This window comes from Stenella coeruleoalba (genome assembly GCF_951394435.1).
Source record: "Stenella coeruleoalba genome assembly, chromosome: 16".
Classification (NCBI taxonomy): Eukaryota; Metazoa; Chordata; class Mammalia; order Artiodactyla; family Delphinidae; genus Stenella; species Stenella coeruleoalba.
The window spans coordinates 39,347,619-39,372,466 of record NC_137162.1 but is presented as its reverse complement, the minus strand read 5'-3'; the positions used below and the strand labels follow the sequence as shown (position 1 = coordinate 39,372,466).

Here is a 24,848-nt window from a genome sequence, read left to right as displayed (position 1 = left end):
GCTATCTCTGCATTTACTTGACTAGAGGTATTTGCCTGGACTTGTTTGAAAAGGCAAGTGTAAAGACCTCTTCCAAACAGAAGGAACTCCTCTAAAAGCTGTAAAGGCCTCTCTCTAAAAGAAAAGGTCTAGAATTCCACTGTCATCTTCTCTAAGATCTAACCTTCAGTAAAGTGCCAGAAATTTGGCACCACTGTTTGGAATGATGGATGAATGGCGCAAAAAGAAACATTTTCCAAAGGCCCTCTATTTAATGAAGACACATTTACAGAACATCATCAGTTCCCAAAGCTTAAGTAAGACTTATTCCTATTTTTTTTACCCTTTTAGAAGGCTTCTGATTCAACATGTGGCTACTTGTAACTGTTGTTAGAAGTCAGTGAGTACTTTGTGATTTCTTTTCCCTAATCACTACTCGAAAAGAAAAAGAAGAGTAATAAAGCCCTGTGCTCAGCATTTTCTACAGCACAAAGCACGGTCCCCTGCTCACTCTTTATTCCCTAAACTGGTTTATGTTACACAGGTCTGAAGGTGAGAGGGGCAAAGAGGCAAGAGAGACGGCTGCTCTCTGTGGCCAAAATTGCACATTTGGCATAAACATGGTCTCTTCCGCCATGATTCTTGCGGGCATTTGAAGTTAGACGTTTGAAGTGGGAAGGAGGGCACCATTTTTACAGCCTCTGCAATATGCCAGGTATGACTGGCATGATCACATTACGAGACAGGACTTACTCAGAGGGATTAAGCCAATTGTCCAAACTCTCAGGACACGTAGGTGTTGGAAATGAGGATTTAAACCTAAGAAGCATGTTTGATTTTAAAGCTAAATATCAAACTATTACCATATTGACTTTTCCATTGACAGGACAACCTTTTGTCCTTCATGCTATACTTACATAATCTGGTTTTCTACTTCAGTATCAAATTAGGTTTGACAAATTGACTCAGTCCAGCTAGGTATGTTTTCTGACGTCGGCAGCAAGAAATATTTTGGCTTCTATGACGTACAACATGTAGGTTTATGTGTACCTCATCTATTGCTTCTTCATAAACAATTATGGATCTATAAGATTTATGCATATAAATGTGCATACCATGATATAAAGTACTCTCATTTGTTCAAATACTCAGTTAAAGGAAGATCTTCATATCCTGAGACTTGTTAAGCATGTGATCACTTTCCTTAGACACGAAGGATTTTAACTACCTGAAATACTCTTGGTGTAGATTTGACAAAGTGTTAGCCACACCATATTCACTTACAGGACCGTTTTGATGGTACCAAACCTCTGTTTGGTTTTCTGGACTGCAACAGTACATGCGCTAATGTTTTTGGAGAATAGTAAATTATTTATAGAACACTGAAATTCAACAAAATGTTACGTACCAGGGCAAAGAACGTTCAAAGCTTTAAAAAGGGGAGCAGTGTTACTAGGATAAAGAAACCAAATGGCCTTGTAGGCAGTAACACTGATTTAAAATGCTCGACTGCTTTGGAAATATTCAAGCCAAAAGAGAATCATTCTTTCTTTTATAATTGTTATTTTATAAGCATTAAGACTCCAATATATGAAACAAAAGCACAGAGATTACAGAAACTGAGGGCTGGAAAGAAATGCAATGGTTTATCTAGATCAGCTAATTTTCCCATACTGGTACCTCCTTTCCTACTTCATTGCCCAGCGTTCTGTTTAAACATCCTGTTGGTAGGAGCTCATTCTCTTGGGAAAGAGTACAACAGTTGGTTAAACAAAAGGACTTATAAAACGGAGACCTAGGTTCAAATCCTGGCTCCATCACTTATTTAAATGGATTCTTCTGCAAGTTATGAAACTTCTTTGAGTCTCATCCTTAGATTAGGAGAATGATAACTTCTCTGTTTCATATGGATGTTGTGAAGGAATAAATGAATTAACTGATGTTAAGACCAGTGTCTTGCACTGATTAAATACTCAGTAAATGCTAACTGTTATCTTCCAAGTATTTATGGACGTTTTTGACACCTTTGAGGGACATCTTAGTTCCCTACAAAAGTACATTTTAGGTTTCTTCAGATCCCCAAATGCAGCTTTAAGCCTGGAAACTGAGTATTTCGGAATAACACAGTAAGTGCCCTACGCAGCTTACACGCCATATTTCTATTCTCCAAGTCTTTAACTTCGCAACTCATTCTCATGGCTTAATTACAAAGTTGAGCCCTGACATCCATCACTCTGAAGAGGGAAAGTCTATCTAGACAAGACTAGAAGTGGCTTCTTTCTGCATGAGTTATCCATCGGGAAATCTGATTTCAATCCAAGTAGATGTGTCCAATGCAGGCCTTTGGTTCCATGCTCTCTTGGGTTTGCAGTTTTTTTCTATATTCATTCCAGTTTCCAGGATGTACAAGTCCATGGTCAAGCAATCATTTCTTTTCTGTATAGTAGTAGCTTTGCCCTTCGATTACTAAGGACAACCCACCATACAGTAATCTGGTAACCTTGTGAGATGTGAGGTAGACAATGATTAGAGCCTCTTCTCCTTGGCAGTGAGTTGGGCATTCCTAAAAGAGTGTCCCCTTTGCAATTGCAATCAGACATGAAGGAAGTAATATTCTGAGCCATCTCCCAAAAAAGTAGTTCCTACTACTAATAAGGCATTTATTTTAGTCTTCTTTTAAGAGTAAAAATCACCTACCTTTTCTAGGCCAGAGTTCCCAGCCACTGGACCTCTGAGAGTGAGTTATAGCTCAGCCCGGTGTTGATTCCTCAATCCTTGTCACCACCAAGGGAGGCCTAGAGTCCAGCATCATCCTTTACCATTAATACAGTCAATGTAGAAAACATTTTCGGCTTGAGTCATGACAAGAAAAACACTGCAGATCCTAGTCTATTCTTCCTTAGGTAGCTGAAGAAAGTCCAGTATTCTGACTGGGGGACACTTTAAAGGCAGAAGGTAATTGCAATATCCCTGTTTTTCCTTGTTTTCTATGGACTTATGAGGAATGTGTGAATTCTATAAGTTGGTAGATCTTTATTATGCACCATATATTTGGGAATTTTATTCTGGAAAGAGTGGATTTTGTCTGTCTTCCAATATCAAGAAAGTGACTGGCCAGTCAATTAATGATTTATTTATTTATTTATTTGCAACCTTTTTTTTTTTTGAATTTTATTTTATTTATTTTTTATACGGCAGGTTCTTATTAGTCATCCATTTTATACACATCAGTGTATACATGTTAATCCCAATCTCCCAATTCGTCACATCCCCAGCCCCATCCCCCCGCGGCTTCCCCCTGCCCTTGGTGTCCATACGTTTGTTCTCTACATCTGTGTCTCAATGTCCTGCAAACAGGTTCATCTGTACCATTTTCCTAGGTTCTAAATACATGTGTTAAATTACGATATTTGTTTTTCTCTTTCTGACTTACTTCACTCTGTATAACAACCTCTAGATCAATCCACGTCTCACCAATTACTCAATTTCATTCCTTTTTATGGCTGAGTAATATTCCACTGTATATATGTAGCACATCTTCTTTATTCATTCATTTGCCGATGGGCATTAGGTTGCTTCCATGACCTGGCTATTGTAAACAGTGCTTCAATGAACATTGGGATGCATGTGTCTTTTTGAATTATGGTTTTCTTTTGGTATATGCCCAGTAGTGGGATTGCTGGGTCATATGGTAGTTCTATTTTTAGTTTTTTAAGGAACCTCCATACTGTTCTCCATAGTGGCTGTATCCATTTACATTCCCACCAACAGTGCAAGAGGGTTCCCTTTTCTCCACACCCTATCCAGCATTTGTTGTTTGTAGATTTTCTGATGATGCCCATTCTAACTGGTGTGAGGTGATACCTCACTGTAGTTCTCATTTGCATTTTTCTAATAATTAGTGATGATGAGCAGCTTTTCATGTGCTTCTTGGCCAACTGTATGTCTTCTTTGGAGAAATGTCTATTTAGGTCTTCCGATCATTTTTGGATTGGGTTGCTTGTGTTTTTAATATTGAGCTGCATGAGCTGTTAATATATTTTGGAGATTAATCTTTCGTCCGTTGATTCATTTGCAAATATTTTCTCCCATTCTGAGGGTTGCCTTTTCGTCTTGTTTATGATTTCCTTTGATGTGCAAAAGCTTTTAGGTTTCATTAGGTGCCATTTGCTGATTTTTGTTTTTATTTCCATTAATCTAGGAGGTGGATCAAAAAAGATCTTGCTGTGATTTATGTCAAAGTGTGTTCTTCCTATATTTTCCTCTAAGAGTTTTCCTCTAAGAGTTTCCTCTAAGTGTCTGGTCTTACATTTGGGTCTCGAATCCATTTTGAGTTTATTTTTGTGTATGGTGTTAGGGAGTGTTCTAATTTCATTATTTTACATGTAGCTGTCCAGTTTTCCCAGCACCACTTATTGAAGAGAATGTCTTTTCTCCATTGTATACCCTTGCCGCCTTTGTCATATATTAGTTGACCATACTTGCATGGGTTTATCTCTGAGCTTTCTTTCTTGTTCCATTGATCTATGTTTCTGTTTTTGTGCCAGTACCATACTGTCTTGATTACGGTAGCTTTGTAGTATAGTCTGAAGTCAGGGAGTCTGATTCCTCCAGCTCCGTTTTTTTCCCTCAAGACTGCTTTGGCTGTTCGGGGTCTTTTGTGTCTCCATAAAAATTTTAAGATTTTTTGTTCTAGTTCCGTAAAAAATGCCATTGGTAATTTGATAGGGCTTGCATTGAATCTGTAGATTGCATTGGGTAGTATAGTCATTTTCCCAATACTGATTCTTCCAATCCAAGACCATGGTATATCTCTTAATCTGTAGGTATCATCTTTAATTTCATTCATCAGTGTCTTATATTTTCTGCATACAGGTCTTTTGTCTCCTTAGGTAGGTTTATTTATTCCTAGGTATTTTATTCTTTTTGTTGGAATAGTAAATGGGAGTGTTTCCTCAATTTCTCGTTCAGATTTTTCATTATTAGTGTATAGTAATGCAAGAGATTTCTGTGCATTAATTTTGTATCTTGCAACTTTACCAAATTAATTGATTAGCTCTAGTAGTTTTCTGGTGGCATCTTTAGGATTCTCTATGTATACTATCATGTCATCTGCAAACAGTGACAGTTTTACTTCTTCTTTCCAATTTGTATTCCTTTTATTTCTTTTTCTTCTCTGATTGCCATGGCTAGGACTTCCAAAACTATGTTGAATAATAGTGGTGAGAGTGGACTTCCTTGTCTTGTTCCTGATCTTAGAGGAAATGCTTTCAGGTTTTCACCATTGAGAATGATGTTTGCTGTGGGTTTGTTGTATATGGCCTTTATTATGTTGAGGCAGGTTCCCTCTATGCCCACTTTTTGGAGAGTTTTTATCATAAATGCTGTTGAATTTTGTCAAAAGCTTTTTCTGCATCTATTGAGATGATCATATGGTTCTTATTCTTCAATCTGTTAATATGGTATATCACACTGATTGATTTGCATACACTGAAGAATTCTTGCATCCCTTGAATAAATCCCACTTGATCATGGTGTATCATCCTTTTAATGTGTTGTTGGATTCTGTGTGCTGGTATTTTGTTGAGGATTTTTGCATCTATATTCATCAGTGATATTGGTCTATAATTTTCTTTTTTTGTAATACCGTTGTCTGGTTTTGGTATCAGGGTGATGGTGGCCTCATAGAATGAGTTTGGGCTTGTTCCTTCCTCTGCAAATTTATGGAAGAGTTTGAGAAGGATGGTGTTAGCTCTTCTCTAAATGTTTGATAGAATTCACCTGTGAAGCCATCTGGTCCTGGACTCGTTTGTTGGAAGATTTTTAATCACAGTTTCAATTGCATTACTTGTGATTGGTCTGTTCATATTTTCTATTTCTTCCTGCTTCAGTCTGGGATGGTTATACCTTTCTATGAATTTGTCCATTTCTTCCAGGTTGTCCATTTTATTGGCATAGAGTTGCTTGTAGTAGTCTCTTAGGATGGTTTGTATTTCTGCAGTGTCTGTTGTAACTTCTCCTTTTTCATTTCTCATTTTATTGATTTGAGTCCTCTCCCTGTTTTTCTTCATGAGTCTGGCTAATGGTTTATGAATTTTGTTTATCTTCTCAAAGAACCAGCTTTTAGTTTTATTCGCATTTGCTATTGTTTTCTTTGTTTCTATTTCATTTATTTCTGCTTTGATCTTTATGATTTCTTTCCTTCTGCTTACTTTGGGTTTTGTTTGTTCTTCCTTCTCTAGTTCCTTTAGGTGTAAGGTTAGAGTGTTTAGTTGAGATTTTTCTTGTTTCTTGAGGTAGGCTTGTATAGCTATAAACTTCCCTCTTAGAACTGCTTTTGCTGCATCCCATAGGTTTTGGATCGTCGAATTTTCATTGTCATTTGTCTCTAGGTATTTTTTGATATCCTCTTTGATTTCTTCAATGATCTCTTGGTTATTTAGTAACATATTGTTTAGCCTCCATGTGTTTGTGTTTTTTACATTTTTTTCCCTGTAACTGATTTCTAATATCATAGCGTTGTGGTCAGAAAAGATGCTTGATATGATTTCAATTGTCTTAAATTTACTGAGGCTTGATTTGTGACCCAAGATGTGATCTATCCTGGAGAATGTTCCATGTGCACTTGAGAAGAAAGTGTAATCTTCTGCTTTTGCATGGAATGTCCTGTAAATATCAATTAAATCTAACTGGTCTATTGTGTCACTTAAAGCTTGTGTTTCCTTATTAATTTTCTGTTGGGATGATCTGTCCATTGGTTTAAGTGAGGTGTTAAAGTCCCCCACTATTATTGTGTCACTGTCAATTTCTTCTTTTATAGCTGTTAGCAGTTGCCTTATGTATTGAGGTGCTCCTATGTTGGGTGCATATGTATTTATAATTTTTATATCTTCCTGTTGGATTGATCCCTTATCATTATGTAGTGTCCTTCCTTGTCTCTTGTAACATTCTTTATTTTAAAGTCTATTTTATCTGATATGAGTATTTCTACTCCAGCTCTCTTTTGATTTCCATTTGCATGGAATATCTTTTACAATCCCCTTACTTTCAGTCTGAATGTGTCCCTAGGTCTGAAGTAGGTCTCTTGTAGACAACATATATATGGGTCTTTTTTTTTGTATCCATTCAGCAAACCTGTGTCTTTTGGTTGGAGCATTTAATCCATTCGCATTTAAGGTAATTATTCATATGTATGTTCCTATTACCATTTTCTTAATTGTTTTTGTAGGTCTTTTTCTCCTCTTGTGTTTCCCACTTAGAGAAGTTCCTTTAGCATTTTTTGTAGAGCTAGTTTGGTGGTGCTGAATTCTCTTAGCGTTTGCTTGTCTGTAAAGCTTTTGATTTCTCCGTCAAAGGTGAATGAGATCATTGCCAGGTAGAGTAATCTTGGTTGTAGGTTCTCCCCTTTCATCACTTTAAGTATATCATGCCACTCCCTTCTGGACTGTAGTTTCTGCCGAGAAATCAGCTGTTAACATTATGGGAGTCCCCTTGTATGTTATTTGTCATTTTTCCCTTGTTGTGTTCAATAATTTTTCTTTGTCTTTAATTTGTGCCAATTTGATTACTATGTGTCCCAGCATGTTTCTCCTTGGGTTTATCCTGTATGGGACTCGCTGCGCTTCCTGGACTTGGGTGGCTATTTCCTTTCCCATGTTAGGGAAGTTTTCGACTATAATCTCTTCAAATATTTTCTTGGGTCCTTTCTCTCTCTCTTGTCCTTCTGGGACCCCTATAATGTGAATGTTGTTGCATTTAATGTTGTCCCAGAGGTCTCTTAGGTTGTCTTCATTTCCTTCATTCTTATTTCTTTATTTTGTTCCACAGCAGTGAATTCCACTATTCTGTTTTCCAGGTCACTTATCCGTTCTTCTGCTTCAGTTATTCTGCTATTGATTCCTTTTAGTGTAGTTTTCATTTCAGTTATTGTATTGTTCATCTCTGTTTGTTTGTTCTTAAATTCTTCTAGGTCTTTGTTAAACATTTCTTGCATCTTCTTGACCTTTGTCTCCATTCTTTTTCTGAGGTCTTGGATCATCTTCACTATCAATATTCTGAGTTCTTTTTCTGGAAGGTTTCCTATCTCCATTTCATTTAGTTGTTTTTCTGTGGTTTTATCTTGTTCCTTTATCTGGCACATAGCCCTCTGCCTTTTCATCTTGTCTATCTTTTTGTGAATCTCAATTAATGTTTTATGATAGTAACATTATAAGTGAGTAAAGACAAGGAATATGTGGGTTCATGTACACATTCATTTAACTGTTACCTGTTTTCTTTCAAATACTGGGAAGAATAAAAAGTACATAAATCTTAATGAATATTCCAGCACTAGCTATAGTTGTATTGTTCTTAATGTATGATTACTAAAATCTCGACAACATTTCAAAAAGAGTGGACCTCTTAAAATAAAGGGAACACAAAACAAAAAACGCACAATGGAAAACAGTATGGAGGTTCCTTAAAAAACTAAAACTAGAACTACTATATGACCCAGCAATCCCACTACTGGGCATATACCCTGAGAAAACCATAATTCAAAAAGAGTCATGTACCACAATGTTCACTACAGCACTATTTACAATAGCCAAGACATGGAACCAACCTAAATGTCCATCGACAGATTAATGGATAAAGAAGATGTGGCACATATATACAATGGAATATTACTCAGCCATAAAAAGAAACAAAATTGAGTTATTTGTAGTGAGGTGGATGGACCTAGAGTCTGTAATACAGAGTGAAGTAAGTCAGAAAGAGAAAAACAAATACTGTTTGATAATGCATATATATGGAATCTAAAAACAACAAAAAAAGGTACTTATGAACCTAGTTGCAGGGCAGGAATAAAGACATAGATATAGAGAATGGACTTGAGGACATGGGGTGGGAAGGGTAAGCTGGGGTGACGTGAGAGTAGCATCTACATATATACACTACCGAATGTAAAATAATTAGCTAGTGGGAAGTAGCAGCATAGCACAGCGAGATCAGCTCTGTGCTTTGCGACCACCTAGAGGGGTGGGATAGGGAGGATGGGAGGGAGACTTAAGAGGGAGGGGATATGGGGACATATGTATGCATATGACTGATTCGCTTTGGTGTACCACAGAAACTAATACAGTATTGTGAAGCAACTATAATTCCATAAAGATCTATTTTAAAAAGGCACAATGGAATCAAAGTGGTCTTTTGGATACATGCAGAAGCAATATTTTTGCAGGAGGAAACATTTCATAAAACTCACTTTTGGCATACCAAGGTTAAGTAGGTGTGTAGAAGTAATATTCTAAAATTAAAAAATCAGCCAGTGACTCAAGAAGGATGCAAGTTTATCATATAGAAAGAAAACCTTCTAGTGTTCCTATTTTTGTGTTTAAAGCATCATGAAAAGACACTTCCTGATTCCTTTTATAAACTCTTAATTGTGGAGGGAAGGGGACATTTGACAAAACAAGGTATTGACTGATTCAGAAGGGCTCGTTGTGCTCTTCAATATCGCCTTCTTTAAATGAAGGATAAGGTGAAAATTAAATCACCAAGAAAAAATAAATAAAAAGCTTTTGAAAAAGGCATCTTTAACATGCTTAACCACCCTTTTCAGGGAGGAGGGAAAACGCAGCCCTGGTGTGAGGAAGTGGTGACGAAATAGAGAAGACTTACAAAAGGGCCAGCGGGGTTCCCCTGGTGGTGCAGTGGTTGGGAGTCCGCCTGCCGATGCGGGGGACGCGGGTTCGTGCCCCGATCCAGGGGGATCCCACATGCCGCAGAGCAGCTGGACCCGTGAGCCATGGCCGCTGAGCCTGCGCATCCTGAGCCTGCGCATCCCGAGCCTGTGCTCCGCAACGGGAGAGGCCACAACAGTGAGAGGCCCGCGTACCGCAAAAAAAAAAAAAAAAAAAAAAGGCCAGCGAACACGGAAAACAAAGAAAGAAATCATAAAGATGTATACCTAGGGGATTACGAGGATTCACATAAAGTGATTTATTCTATTTCTTTGTCTCCAAGCCAACGATAAGTAAGTCAGCTTTGCTCTAAGGCTGCCCTTTCCAAATGGCGGCCACTAACTCCAAATGGCTATTCCATACTTGATGTGTGGCAAGTGTGGACCACGCTCTAAGTATAAAAAAGACACCGAATTTGAATACTTAGCAAAAAAGAATGTAAAACAACTCACTAATAATTTTTATAATAATAATATTTTGGATATACTGGGTTGGCCAAAAAGTTCATTTGGGTTTTTCTGTAACATCTTCTGGAGCAACCCAAACGAACTTTTTGGCCAACCCAATATTTAGTGAAATAGAACATATTATTAAAATTGACTTCACCTGCTTTTCACTTATTTTTATGTGTTTTTTTTACGTTCCAATATGGCTGCAAGAAAATTTTAAATTACGTACAGGGCTTGCAGCGATGATACTTACTTATGATAGCGTTGCTCTATGGGTTTTAAAAAAGTTATTTGAACCTATTTACCTGCGACTATTTTTCTATTTGGCAAAAATTGTAGTGGCCTGTCCCAAACTTTCCAAACTTCTCATTGCTCTATCAGCCACCTTGGTTTTTCCTGGGTGACTCTTACACTTGAACTACACTGAAATTTATGACCACTCCCACCCTCACAGGTCTGAGGGAACACAAGAGGAGAAAATGGTGGCTACTAGCTCACTAGTTCCTTTTCTTTTTTTAAATTATTTTTAAATTGAAGTATGCTTAATTTACAATGTTGTGTACAACAAAGTAATTCAGTTATACATATATATACACACACATTATAGGTTATTATAAGATATTGAATATAGTTCCCTGTGCTACAAGTAGGTCCTTGTTATTTACCTATTTTATATATAGTGGTGTGTATATGTTAATCCCAAACTCCTAAAGTATTCATCCCCCCCCACCTCCACCAGTTCTTTTACTTAATACATGCTGCTGAGAAAGCAGAATTAGGAGACAGGCAAGACAAAGGGTAGAACTGGTCTGGGAAAATGTGAATTGAGAAAAAATTAAGAAGAACCAAACAGAAGGAAAACACTTGTGTTCAGAATTTAAATTTAAACTGAAATGCATCACTTCCACCTTGCACTCTGCACTTTTCACCACAGTGATGATCCCTTTCCTGAACCATTCAGGAGTCTTCACAAAAGGCTTGAAAACTTCACTTTCTTTAATTATACATCTGGGAGTTTGGGTCTGACGACTTATAAAAATCCCTTTAAGTTTGAACTTGTATTGACTGCTTCAGTTTTAGGGCCTTTGAAGTAACCATTACCCCCCACCGAGGACTCCCTTCTCTCCATTATCTGTGGGGCTGGCTCCTTGTCAATTAGGTCTCAACACAAAGCTTGTTTCCGCAGAGAGCTCTTCCCTGACCACCCTATGTGGTCCGGCTGTCACTCTTTCACTCACTCTATTTTATTTTCTTCATTGCACTAATATCAAGATAATTTTTCCTTGCTTTTATTTCTTTGCTTATGTTCCTTGCTTATATTCTTAAATATTTCCTTGTTTGCTGTTCATTCATTCATTCATTCATTCACCTATTCATTCACCCCACAAGAATGCTGTCTTCATGAGATAAAGGACATTGTCTGTCATACTCACTGCCCTATCTAGCTCACGTAGAAGACTGCCTAGTGTATACAGGGTGCTCAAGAAATATTAAGGACATGAATAAATGAATCAGACCTGGTTCTTAGATATAAACAACCAAGAACGACGTTGGCTGATTTAACAGAATTTATCAACTAATTGATTTATTAACTAAATTAATAATTATTAACTAAACTATTAACTAATTCATTTAACTAACTGAGTTAATTGAATTTATTAACTAGCATAATTGCTAATGAAGGCTGGAGAATCAAATTTGGAAAACACAGAGAACATAGGGAAGCCATGTAGCCAGAACAAACCCCCTACAGCCAGCATCACACCATGGACCCTGCCCAGTGACTACACCTCTGCCTGGTACCCAACACCCAATGCTCTAGCTCTCCGCCACTGGCTGACACCACTGGATTTAGACACTGGTTGTCCCTGCAGTTACCATTTCCACAGCTGCCCTTGGAAACTGTATGCTGCTGTCATTTGAGCTATCACCAAAAAGAATTCTGCATTGACCTGACTTCTCTGTGTCACAAACTCCATACGTAGAATTGAGTGTGTGCATCTGATTGTTCAAACCTAGGTTACATGGCTCACGCCTTACCTACTAGAGAAAATGGTAATGAGAATCTAGTATTTTTTTCCTTCTATATAAGGAAAAGGGTTCTGCCTCTCATTAAAATTTATAAGGCAGGGACTTCCCCAAACAGAGAAAGGATTCAAATGCCAGGCTAATTCCCCAAGTATCAAATGTTCCCTATACTCCTATATGTGATTGGGGATGCATCCATTTCTTTTCCTTTGATCAGATATATTTCTTCCTACTGCATGTCCTACTGTTAGGCTTCTCAGACTGGAGCAAATTTCTGAATGATAAATAGCATGCTGTATTAGGGTTCTCCAATGACACAGAACCAACAGCATGTATATACATACTAGGAACCTGTTACTGTATTCTTCAGTTCCTTAAAGGAGGTAGTCTCCCTTTGTGAACACTGGGTAAATATATATGTACCTACCATTGGTTCTAGCTATATTATATATATATATATATGTATTTATTTTTATTATTCATTTACTATACTATTGTTTATTATTATATGATTTATTATAAGGAATTGGCTCATGCAACAATGGAGGCTGAGAAGTCCCAAGATCTGTCGTTGGTAAGCTGGAGACCCAGGAGAGGCAGTGGTGTAGTTCTGGTTTGAGACAAAAGGCCAAAGAATCAGGAGAGCACATAGTGGAATTTCTAGACTGAAGGCCGCAGTCTCAAAACTCAAGAAGAGCCAATGCTTCAGGCAGAGTTGAAAGGCAGGAAAAGACCAATTTCTCAGCTCAAGGTAATCAAGCAGGAGGAATTTCCTCTTCCTCAGGTTAGCGTCAGCTTTTTTCTTCTAGTGAGAGGCCTTTAACTGATTGGATGAGGCCCAACCACATTAGGGAGGTGCAATCTGCTTTACTCAGTCTGCTGATTCACACGTTCATCTCACCCAAAAGCACCCTCACAGAAATACCCAGAATAATGTTTGAACAAATATCTGAGCACCCCATGGCCCAGTCAAACTGATATAGAAAATTAAGCATCACACGTGCCCATCTAGGGACAATCAACCATTCGGTTAGAACTCAAAGCCTGAAGCTCTGTCATGGCCACTTTTAGCCCACTGTTTGACCAGGAACCTGCTAAGGTACTCTTCAGTTCCTTAAGGGGGAGTATTCTCCCCTTTGTGATCCCTGGGTGAATATTTTACCTTAAAGAAGCACAAAATGGACTAGAGGGATAGCGGTTCAAGATGGGGAGACCTGAAAAGCTGAAGTAATTACATATTCAAAGGCCATCATTTAGATTGATATAGCAGCGGCTGCCAATGGGATGACACAGAAACCACAGGCTCATCTGCAAATTGAAATGTGAGATGAACTTGAGTAAGAGATACATTCTGCCTTCTAGGAGGAAAGGACATCTGATTCGTGGCCTGCCCTGCCAAGGTACAGCTGGGTGAGCCAGAGGGCTCCCTGCCAGTTAACCCTGAGGAACAAGGAGAGGCAGTGGCAGGTTATGGAAAGGGATAAAAGGCTTATTATAAAAAGGAGCTTGACAACTGCTGAGAGTAATTATAATCCCACTGCCAAAATCCCATCAATATCCAAAAGCGACAAAGAAAACAATTTCCTGAGGTGTTCCTTGTCTTCAGGATGGTCGAAATTTGCCCTCAGAAAACCGTCAAAGAAAGTCAAGAAAAATATAAACTGCAAAAGAAATGAACACAAATGGAAGAGCAAATGTAACCCCTAAACTGCCAGTGAGCCAAAGTCCCTGGGCGAGAGGCAGTCTCACTTGTTTAACGCAATGTCCTAGGCGGTCAAGGTTTAGTGTTATTGGAAAAGGTCAACAATTCCACATGTGTACACATGACTTTTCAGTCACAGTCTACTCAAGTCAAAGTGACCATCTCTGACATTAAAAACGTGGTGCTCAGAAAGCACTGTAACCACATAGAGGTTGGACATGGTCCCTTTGGTGGTCCCAAAGGTCTTGTCAATATCTAGGATTTGAATTCTAGAATTCTGAATTTCTGAGTTAAAAGTGAAAATACTGTATACCAGAGCTGGACTAGGATAAAATAAGAGAGGCACTCCCATCAGGCATAAAATTTAAGGTGGCATCATAAAACTCAGTAATCAAGATAAATACTATTTTAATGCATTAAAAAAACTCAAATCAGTGAACTCTGGCTCACAGGCTGGCTGCCTGTTTTTATAAATAATGTTGTATTGGAATCAGGTGAGACAGAGTTGGAGCCTGTTTTTATTCATAATTGTGATGTTACTATGTTATTTATCATGGATGTCTTTTGCATTGATTTTAAAATATTGCATGAAAATATTATTTATCTTGAATATTGAGCTTCTGGTATGCCCTTAAAATTTGCACCCCAGATGTGTCACTTGGTTCACCTCAGTATTGGCTCTGCTACTCACCCGTTTGAAACAAACGACTCCTACTGTTGTCTGGCTCAACGTACTACAGTTAGTCATCTTCACTGAATATTATAATTTGCTAAGTGAATTACACACGTGATCTATTTCACTCTGACAGCACCTCCATGAGAATGTTATTTTCCCATTTTACACGTGAGCACCTGAAGTTCCTTGGCCAGGATAATACAGTAAAGCCAGAATAAGGTAAACCAGGATTCAGTTCTCTGCAGTTTGATGTAATGGTCTATGCTACTAATCTAAACCTCTTAAAGATTCGACAAGTTTCTTCTGAGGGAAACTGCTTTACGTTGCTCGTGGCGTCATGTTTTGTTACCCTTGAGGAACTTCTTTCCTTCTAGTTGTACCTGTTTACTGAATTAATAAAAATGAGTAAAAACAACTTGTATCCCTTTCTTGAAGAATCAAACATGGATGAATATATTATCAACTACCTTGACTTGTACAGTGTAGAAGAAGGTGTTTACGTATATAACATAATCTAGTAAGCTATGTTCTTAAAATTAAAGTTCTTTAATATCTACATTTGCTAGGACCTGGTCACCTGGAATTATCCTAATCTGAGCAATGCAGAGTAACTGATAGTTTAGACAGGAAAAATTTGGAGGAAACTTTGCAAATATACTTAGATCTGCACAATTACGGGGACCCCATCCTTTTGTAGGGCAGCAGATATCTCTCCTCTGCTATAGCCTCCCTACTCAAAACATTATCTACCGTTAGTTTCAACCACAATAATGTCACGTCAGTCACAGCAGTGGATGTGTTCAAGACCTTCATTTATATCTCAAACCCTTCTCCCTAATGTTCAGGAACGCAGCACACTGCTGGGGCTTAGCATGCCTCAGAGGTCTCTTCCAATGCTGAAAAATTACTTCCACACAGCCATTCAATTCCCTCACCCCCTTTTCCTGCTCAGTTGATCTTTTTTTTTTCATATTTTAATCATATTTTGATTATAGTGTTTCAGTCATCCTGCCCACAGCCCCTTTGAAGGCAAGTTGCCCGGCAAGTATTCCTGTGAAAGGGACAGCTCTCTTTAGATGAAGTGACCCAGCCCTGGCTCTATGCCTCCCTGTGAAGCAGGGCAAACATGAGAACTAAGGACAGTCAACACGTAGAATAAGCAGTGATCTATGAAATGGCCTGGCTTAAAATCATGGCAGAACCAACTAGAATCTTTCCCCCCAGGAATCTGATCTAAGAAATAAACCAGAGAATGAGGTGTTACACATTGAGAAACAAGTGCAAAGGGGAGATGCATGTGGTTGTCTGTGGGGAGAGGCTGTGGCAACCTTCATTTGAAATTTATGACAACAGTCAAAATATGGCCAGCGCCACCTGTCCCTACTCCAACTTCTTATTAATTTCATCCTTTAATTCATGTTGGTGATTTTCATCATTATGTAGATGAGGGAATGAGCCTGGTCTCTGCGCCTTAATGAATTTATTAAGATGCTGCCTTTATGGCCGTCTTTTCTATTTAGATAGAAATTCATCTTACAAAAATCCTACTCTTCAGAGAGCCCAAGGATTGATTTAACTGATGGGTCATACTTGGAAGAGCAGAGGTAGAACACACATTTTATTTCTGTGGGATTTTTGCTTGTTTATGATATTTCTTACATTTTGTTCAAACATTGACTGGGGGCTCATAGAGTGGGTTGGGGAAAGATCAAAGCCAATCATAACCTTCGTGGGCAAAAGAAAACATCCATCAGAGAAAATGAGAGCATTTACTTTTATCCCCATATAGTTCAGAATGATTCAGAACATTCTGTAGTGGTTGTTGAAAACACCACCTCATGTAAAATAAATTACCCACCATGGCAAAGAGCGGTCAATGCTCATGTCAACAAGAGACCGAAATACTCAAGGAAAGTAAACAGTTTTGTAAATAGCAACTGATGAGTATTATCCCCTATTTCTTTTTGACTGGCAGGAAAAACAGTGGAACAAAGTCAATTCTGTTAGCTCTGAGAAGTCCTAACCCCTTCCTTCTCTGGAGCACACCATCTAACTCAGAAGATGATAAAAACCTCCCTGACACCAGATAAAAAATGATAATATCCTTTAGTGATGACGTGTGTAAGCCTCAAAAGGCAAAACCAGAGTGTGAATATTCTCTCCTAAAAGGATAGAACTGTAAATCTCTCTCAACAGATACATGACCACTGAACAGCAAGAGGAACAGAGAACCATAACAGAAGATTCCATCTGACTGACACCAGCAAGGGTAGCAAACCTTGCCACTAGTGCACCTCTCATGAAAACAATTTCAATGGCACCCACAATTACTAAATATGGGCATTCCTTTGTCTGCTTACAAAAAAAAAAAACATTAAAAAACTCATTCACTCTACAGCAAATGTTACAGTCATTCAACTTAATAATGCTTTAATCAAAGGCAAAAGTGTGAGATAGTAGTAGAGAAAAGGGTTCTAATCCTGACTTTGCCCTCAGAAGGCAGGCATGAAGAGCCTGGGTTCTAGATTAATCCACACCTACGTTTCCCCACTAGTTCTGGGATCTTGGACAACCCCTTGACCTCTCACTGATGCAATGTCTGCTTCTGTAAAGTGGGGATAATAACAGACTCTACCTCATACAGTGTTTATGTGGACCATAAATCAAAGCCAATTACATTTGTGCAGAGTTTCTTAACCACACCATGACTGACACCATGATTGGGCTGAAAAATATTTTTTTGTGGGGGACTGTTCTGTGCACTGTAGAATGTTTAATGGCATCTACCCATTAGACACCAGTAATGACAATTTTTAAAAGTCATTAGATGTTGTCAAATGTTCCCTGAGGAGCGAAATCACTCCCAGTTGATAACTGGTGCTTTAGTGCCTGGTGACTATCAACTCCTGAATAAATGCACATTCATGTCTCTTCAGTTGGTCTTATCTGTTTTTCAAATGAAGAAGCCCTCACCTCTCCTTAAGAAAGTAAATACCAGTGGCTTTAGGTATACTAATGTAACGTGGGAAGAAGGAAGATGTTGGCTGACAGCATCACGCACTGTCTCCACGTTTACATGTACGCATTAACTCATAGCATCTTCACAACTATCTTAGCAAGCCAGTACTGGGGTTTCTACAAAGGTCTTTCGCATGAACAGACCGCTTAATTGATGATGTTTATAAATGAAAGTTGAATTACATATAAACATGTGTGCTGTCACCTTGAACTAAGTTTCAGAACACCTATGAAGATATGCATGTCTTGAATGTACATGTCCATGTATTCAGGCATCCTGCAGTTGCTAGGAATATGAATCAGTCTGTGAAGTTGAGGTCAAGGTATGGTCCCTAAATGGACATGGCCAGGAGGCTCACCTAGCGGATCCACTGAGTCACCTTGGATATAAAGCCATGACGTGTGGTCTGGTGCAAGTCCCACGGAGTTTTGCGCTTGGAACGTATTCCACAAGATTCTCCCTTGAATGCTGGACAAGTAACTATGGAATTTTGAAACATTTTAGTTCAGCTAAATCAACTGAATGCCTTGACCGCAAACATCCCTGCTGACCAAACCCATATTGCCCAGGCTAAAATCAAGGATTAAGTAGGGATGAAGTTCCACCAGATTCTGAATATGACCAGTGGACTGCAATTTATTGGGGTCCACAGGCATGCTTTTCTGCAGATGGCAATTCCAAACCTTTCCCAGGGTCAAAGCAACCTGTTTCAGTCCCTCATCTCCCTGTCGATGCTGGAATACAGCCACCAGATTGGACTGCTGGCAGAAAGGTCACTAAAAGTGATAAGTCTTACTTCTAGAATTATCTTGCTCCCTTATCATCTCATGTATCACCCAATAACCCATCGGTATATAGGAAATAACTTAAGAATTAATCTAGTATTATTATCTCCATTTCAAAGAAGAAGTTACTGAGGCTCAGTGAGGCTAACTAACTTGGGCAAGATCTTGGCAGGACACCAGGCAAGTAGCAGAGTGGAAGTTCATACCTAGAGCCATTCACCTGCCTGGGCTATCTCCTACTGGCTGATTGGCAACACAGGGAACTGTCTAGCTGCTTGTTAGGGGTGGTAGACAGAGATGAAAGTTCATTAAGAATAATGATTTTGTTTGTTGAGGAATGTAAAAGGATAACCAGTGTTTGAATCAGCTCTCTGTTCCACTTCTGCGGGGTTCTTTTCCTAACAAGAACTAACTATGTTTATTCTTTGGGGAGGGACAGCAGGTTAAGGAACAAAAAAGTTATTCCTTGATGGATAATGTCTCTGCATAAGATTAAGTTTCCTTGCAGAATGGAAGTGAATCTATAAATGTTAGGCAAATCAGTTATAGAGAAATAGGAAAAATAATATCTTTTTGAAAGATTCTGTGCTGGATCTTAAGAAATACTGAATCAAAACTTTTTTTTTATGTTTTCCTGCAAAGGTTTTTTTTTTTTCTTTTAAACATCTTTATTGGAGTATAATTGCTTTACAATGGTGTGTTAGTTTCTGCTTTATAACAAAGTGAATCAGTTATACATATACATATGTCCCCATATCTCTTCCCTCTTGCGTCTCCCTCCCTCCCACCCTCCCTATCCCACCCCTCTAGGTGGTCACAAAGCACGGAGCTGATCTCCCTGTGCTATGCGGCTGCTTCCCACTAGCTATCTATTCTACGTTTGGTAGTGTATATATGTCCATGCCACTCTCTCACTTTGTCACAGCTTACCCTTCCCCCTCCCCGTGTCCTCAAGTCCATTCTCTAGTAGGTCTGCGTCTTTATTCCCATCTTGCCCCTAGGTTCTTCATGACCTTTTTTTTTTTTTCTTAGATTCCATATATATGTGTTAGCATACGGTATTTGTTTTTCTCTTTCTGACTTACCCAAAACTCTTGATTTATATTGACAAGTCATCATGTAAAAGTCTTGTAATTGGCTGTAATAAGTTACCCAGTCTGGTCAGCCAGACTGCATCCCTGGAGCACAATCAAGGTGGATAGATTTAAGACAAAATATATGTTAACACTAATAATATGGCAATTTGGAGTCAATTACCATGTTTCCAAGGATCCTCAGCAGACCTGTTGTCATTCGTATGGAATTGACAATTTGCCTTTATTGGAAATGTATTTCAGTTTCCCCCCAGCAACCAAAAACCCAGGGCCCTGGTGAGGCAAAAGCTCCTTTTAACAGGGCTGCCTTGCTGGCATTCCTTATAGCACCAGATTTGACCAGGTTTTTTTCACAGTGTACTTAATGGGGCATGAATTTTACTAACATCTTTGCTGCAATTTGTTTCTATAAAGTATGTTACAGGGTTATAAAATTACCAAAACAATTCAAAGGCATTGTTGTTTGCAGGAGAATTTAATTGGAAAAGGGGAAGTTTTTTTCTGATATGACACTGAAAATTTCAAAAACACCGTTGCCCTTTTACTAAAAAGCTAACATTTCCCTCCAGATTTCTGATTTTCATATTCATAGGGTCTGGGCAAGCTAAACTTTAACTCAAGGCTTAAAGCTGTATAAATATTTATCGTGGACAGAAAATTAAAAAAGAAATCTTAGTGATTTTAGGCATCAAAAGAGATTTGTGTGGTGTAATAAAAGAGTCCTGGATTTAAATTCAGAGGAATTTGTGTGCTGGTCTTTCCTCCACCACTATGGCTGTGCAACCTTAAACAAGTCTTATATGCCTCTCTGGACATGAATTTCTTCACCTGTGAAGCAAGTGGATAGGATCAGATGATTTCTAACATTCCCCCCAAAGGTTTAACAATATGTGATGGTAAGAGAGGAAATTTTAAAATAAAAGGGAGGGATGTGTATTTATTAATGAAAAGAAACTGTCACAATTCAAAACACTGATGGTAACTGTCATAAATATGGCTTAAAACAAAAATTTATTTTAGGGTTGGATAAAGGTCAATGTCAAAATATACCACACCATTTCTTCAACTCTTAAATTTGAAAATTAAGTGTTGAACATTTGAAGATAAACAAAAAAAATGAGAAAACAAAAATGTCATTATGTCAGTCAACTTCCGACTTTAAAGCTTACATTCTTAGTTTAGATTGTGAAAAATTTGATTGAATAGAAAAAAATCACTTCAAACCACATGTTCAACACGAAGTAAATGTTCACTAGTATTACTTTTAGAAAATCGATGCATTTTAGATTAGTCCAAAATAGAATGAGACATATTAGAACATGATGGAGGAGAAGGAAAATGTCTCCATTTGCGTAGAAATAAAAAATAAAACTTAATATGTTTAGAAGAAATGAAAAACCTAAGGGGGGGGGTTAGTAAAATATATGAAATAATTTTGTTTCATGTTCTCTGGCACTTCAGTAACTAGAAAGCTAAAAACTGGCCTTTCAGATAGTCATCATGTCAAAGTTTCAATCCAGCAATCAATTCAGGTATCAAATCTACCTGCGTGGGGCAGGCACACTACACCAGACTGTGCTGTCATTGAGTCGGTAGGAAGCAGGTAGTAACTATTCCTGCTGGAGCTGTTTCTGCAAAGGAAAATTCATCTCTGGGAGAGGGGTGATGAAATGAAATAAGCTTTATAGCCAGAGAGACATGATGGGCTAAGGAATTTGCAGGGCCCAGTGCAAAATGAAAATGCAGGACGCCTTAGTTTTTAAAAAAATTACAAATTTTAAGGTGCCTACAGCGGAGCATTAAACTCTTCTGAGAGCAGGGGGCCCTGTGTGACTGCACAGGCCACACACCAGTGATGCTGGCCCTGCAGACAGTTCAAATCCGTGCTTAGTTACTTAACAGCTCCGCAGGAGACCTGGTACCAGTCAACTGACTACTGTCAGGTTCTTTGTTTGTAAAATAGTTAAAACCATAAAAGTGCCCTTATAGGCATGTTGTAAAAATCATATTAACCAATATTTATTATTTGACGGGTAAACAGTAGATCCTCAAAAAATAATAGCTATTATCATTAGCTTGAAGGGTGGGTGACTCCCAATAGCAATTCTGTTGTAAATCACAATACTTCTTTCTCCTCTTAAAGGTCTTAAGAAAGAGATGAATCCATAAGCAAGGACAGCAAGAAAATTCTAAAATGGAGACATGGCAGCACTGTTCTCCCCAGGTACTGACTAACCAAGTGTTTATGTCCAACGCAAAGACCTGAATATTTTTCTTGTGTGGTTCTTACTGTATTTCCTTCAAATGATTTACCGTAAGAATATAAGAGCGCTATAGAAACAGTCATGTTCTTGTTAATACAGGTCCCTGATTTTCGAAAGTGGTAAGCAGATTTCTCCTAGAACAAGAGGATTGTAAAGTAGTATTTTGCTACTCTCAGTTCACCCTGGGATCTGAAGGATTGAAACAGCTGAATAATGAAACAAGAAGAAACATTCTCTCGGGAAAGGAGGCCTAATGTGCATGCAACCTATACCATATAATTTTCAAGAACATAGGGTGTCTATACTTCTCTGTAGTAGTAAACTTAACTCTTGTTACCAGCAGGAGTACTCTTTTATGCTCTGATTTAAATCAATGAGAAAATGAACTCATGACTTGTTCCACCCTTGAAGGTGAAGATTTCTGAATGTGTTAAAATGTCAATGCAACCTCTTTTGTATGCACCCATTTGAAAGGCACTTATTAGTAGACCAGGAAGAAGGAATGTGAGGGGGTAAAAAAAAGAAAGGAAACGGAGGTTCCTAGGGTTTCCTTTTTGCCCTTTTACAATGTAGGATATATTAGCTAGAAAAGAAACATGTTAGAAGAAATGAAGAGTCTTTCTGAGTTTAAAGTATCAGGAAATGATTTCAAGATCCGAGTGGCTAAAAACACCACGGTGACACTTACATTTATGTCCTATTTTAAGGATTCATTTGTTTGGGGCCAATTCCATAAACACTGGTTTAGATTCAAGAATGGAAGGCCAATGTAGGAGTCTATCAAGAGGTTCAATTCTGAGGATGCTCGAAGTCTAGGATGACAAGCTTATTTACATCTGTCCTCGCTTCACCTGATCCAGGATGGGCTGAGAACATCTTTGGTCCATTCCAGGAATGGAATAGACTATTATGGGTACAAAGCATTCACTTAAACTGGTTGCTTACATGTTTACATTTTAAAAATAGATAAATGAACTATTCATTCAATATATTCTCCCTCACATATGCATTGTCAAGCATTTTTAACAGATCTCAGGCTCTCTTGTCTATTTTCCATTGCCTTGATTGTTACAAGGCTTGAAAATAATAAATAGGAAAAAATACAGTGTATGGAAGTTTTAATACTCAAGTCATCTGCAAATACGATGTTGAAATCTGGAGTACTTATTCTTCTGCCAGAGCAGCATAACTTTTTTTCCTAATAACACATAATGTACTGAATTATCCAGTCACAGCCATTTCACAAGGCTACAAGGCATTCATTTTAAGCATTCCTGTGTTTAATTAATAAATTTAATATGTACCAATAAAAACATCAATTAGAACAACTTCATACAAAGGCTTTTCCAACATCAGCAACAAGGTTTAAGAGACAGCCCTTTACTTATGGCATTTATTTTTTATAAGTATTATACTCTTTCGGTTCATTTGTTAGATTTATTTTGTTTGCACAAGAATAAATCATACGGAACCTGTGAGAAGAGTGTGTTAAATGTTCTAATTCACTATTCCATCATCTTCAGTGTCATTCAACAGCTATTTCCTATGTAACTGGCATCATTTTAAAAGCTGTGGGGGATTCCAGAGAAATATGTGTTAACAAGCACTGCCCTCACAGGAAGTAGAAACAGCAATGAGGGCAGTCGAAATTGGATGAGACAAAAAGTGATGCCAAGAAGAGTCTAATAATAGACAGAAAGGAGAGGACCAGGTAAAGCATGAAGGGATTAACATCGTCGAAGCACAGCTGGGTGAGAGTGAGCGACTAGGTGGGTGAGGTTTTATCGGTAAAAATTTTAGGTGGAACAATTTTGAATAATAATCAAACTCAGAAGATGGCCTTACAAAAACATTTTGCAAACAAGGAAACTGGGGTCCAGAAAGTTCACCAGAGCTGGTGACAGATGGAGCCTTAAATCTAAACCTATCACACCACGATACCCGAACCCCTCAGACTCTGGAATATGTACTAAGAAGTCCAGGGCTCTTCTGGGGGCGATTACTTTTAGTGTCCCATGAAATAAGTAGAAATTTCAAGTTTATTTCTCTTTGCCAGCCAAGTACTTTTGCAGACAGCTTACCGCACTAATGTATATTTAGAACGTTAGAAAGAAGACCCTCATCCTAAATTCAGAGTGCTCTGTGAGGTGGGATCAGCAACAATCTTAGCTCTGCTTCTGAAGTGGGTTCCCGTTGCCTTCTCTATTCTTTGAAGAAGGATGATAAAACAAAAATGAAAAAAATTTTCAAAAAGAGTTCATTTACCAGTTACATTGATGTCTTGATCAAAAAGAAGGAAGCCTTTCAGGTAGTGCTTTTTTCTTCTTTTTGTTAATGTATCTCATTTACAAGTCATCACTCTCTTAACCTTTACTGCTCTTTGCTTAATCAACATACGATGAAGATTAGAATAAGAGAGTGGAATAAACAGAAGGAAGCACAAGCAACCTTTCAGAAAGCAAAGGAATTCAAGACAATTCGCAGAACTGCACTCTCATTTGATCAAACAGAGCTGTCAATCAAAGTCAAATTCATCAACACACAGTGGTTAGAAAGGCTATGCCAAGTCAAGGCAAGCTGCAAGATCTGTGAGGCCTGAAAACAAGGTATTAAGTCCCACAAGAATGAACAAATACCCTAGTAGGTCAGTCGTTTAAACCAGGAGCTCCGGTATGAGACAGGTCAACCAAGAGACAGTAGAGCAGAATAGTTAAAATTGTGGATTCCAGAGCTGCCTACTTTCTGGCATTCAAATCCCAGCTCCAAAGCTTGTGCTATGTGCTCTTTGGCAAGGTACCTAACCTTTGTGTGCCTCTGTTTTCTCAACTGTAAAGTGGGGATAATAATAGCACCTATCTCATGGGCGTGTTGTGGAAATCAAATACGTTATTTGTCATTGCTATATAAAGTACTCAGAAAAGTGCCTGACACATAACTAAGTCTGATGGAAGAGTTTGCTGCCTTTTTTTTTTTTTTTTTTTTTTTTTGCAGTACGCAGGCCTCTCACTGCTGTGGCCTCTCCCATTGCGGAGCACAGGCTCCGGACGCATAGGCTCAGCGGCCATGGCTCACGGGCCCAGCCGCTCCGTGGCATGTGGGATCCTCCCAGACTGGGGCACGAACCCGTGTC

General features: G+C 38.4%; 2 protein-coding genes across 9 annotated transcripts in view; one reads left to right on the top strand and one right to left on the bottom strand.

The window, feature by feature from the left end:
• PRKG1 (protein kinase cGMP-dependent 1) overlaps positions 1 to 24,848 on the bottom strand; it is a 1,402,246-nt gene that overhangs the window by 779,441 nt on the left and 597,957 nt on the right. The window lies entirely within an intron of this gene.
• Positions 1 to 24,848, top strand: part of LOC307175407 (uncharacterized protein) — a 30,640-nt gene that overhangs the window by 558 nt on the left and 5,234 nt on the right. The window contains exon 2 of the mRNA XM_079900475.1: positions 21,598 to 21,678. Coding sequence (XP_079756601.1) covers positions 21,649 to 21,678 — 30 coding nt within the window. The 5' untranslated portion in view covers positions 21,598 to 21,648. The remainder of the gene's footprint in view (positions 1 to 21,597; positions 21,679 to 24,848) is intronic.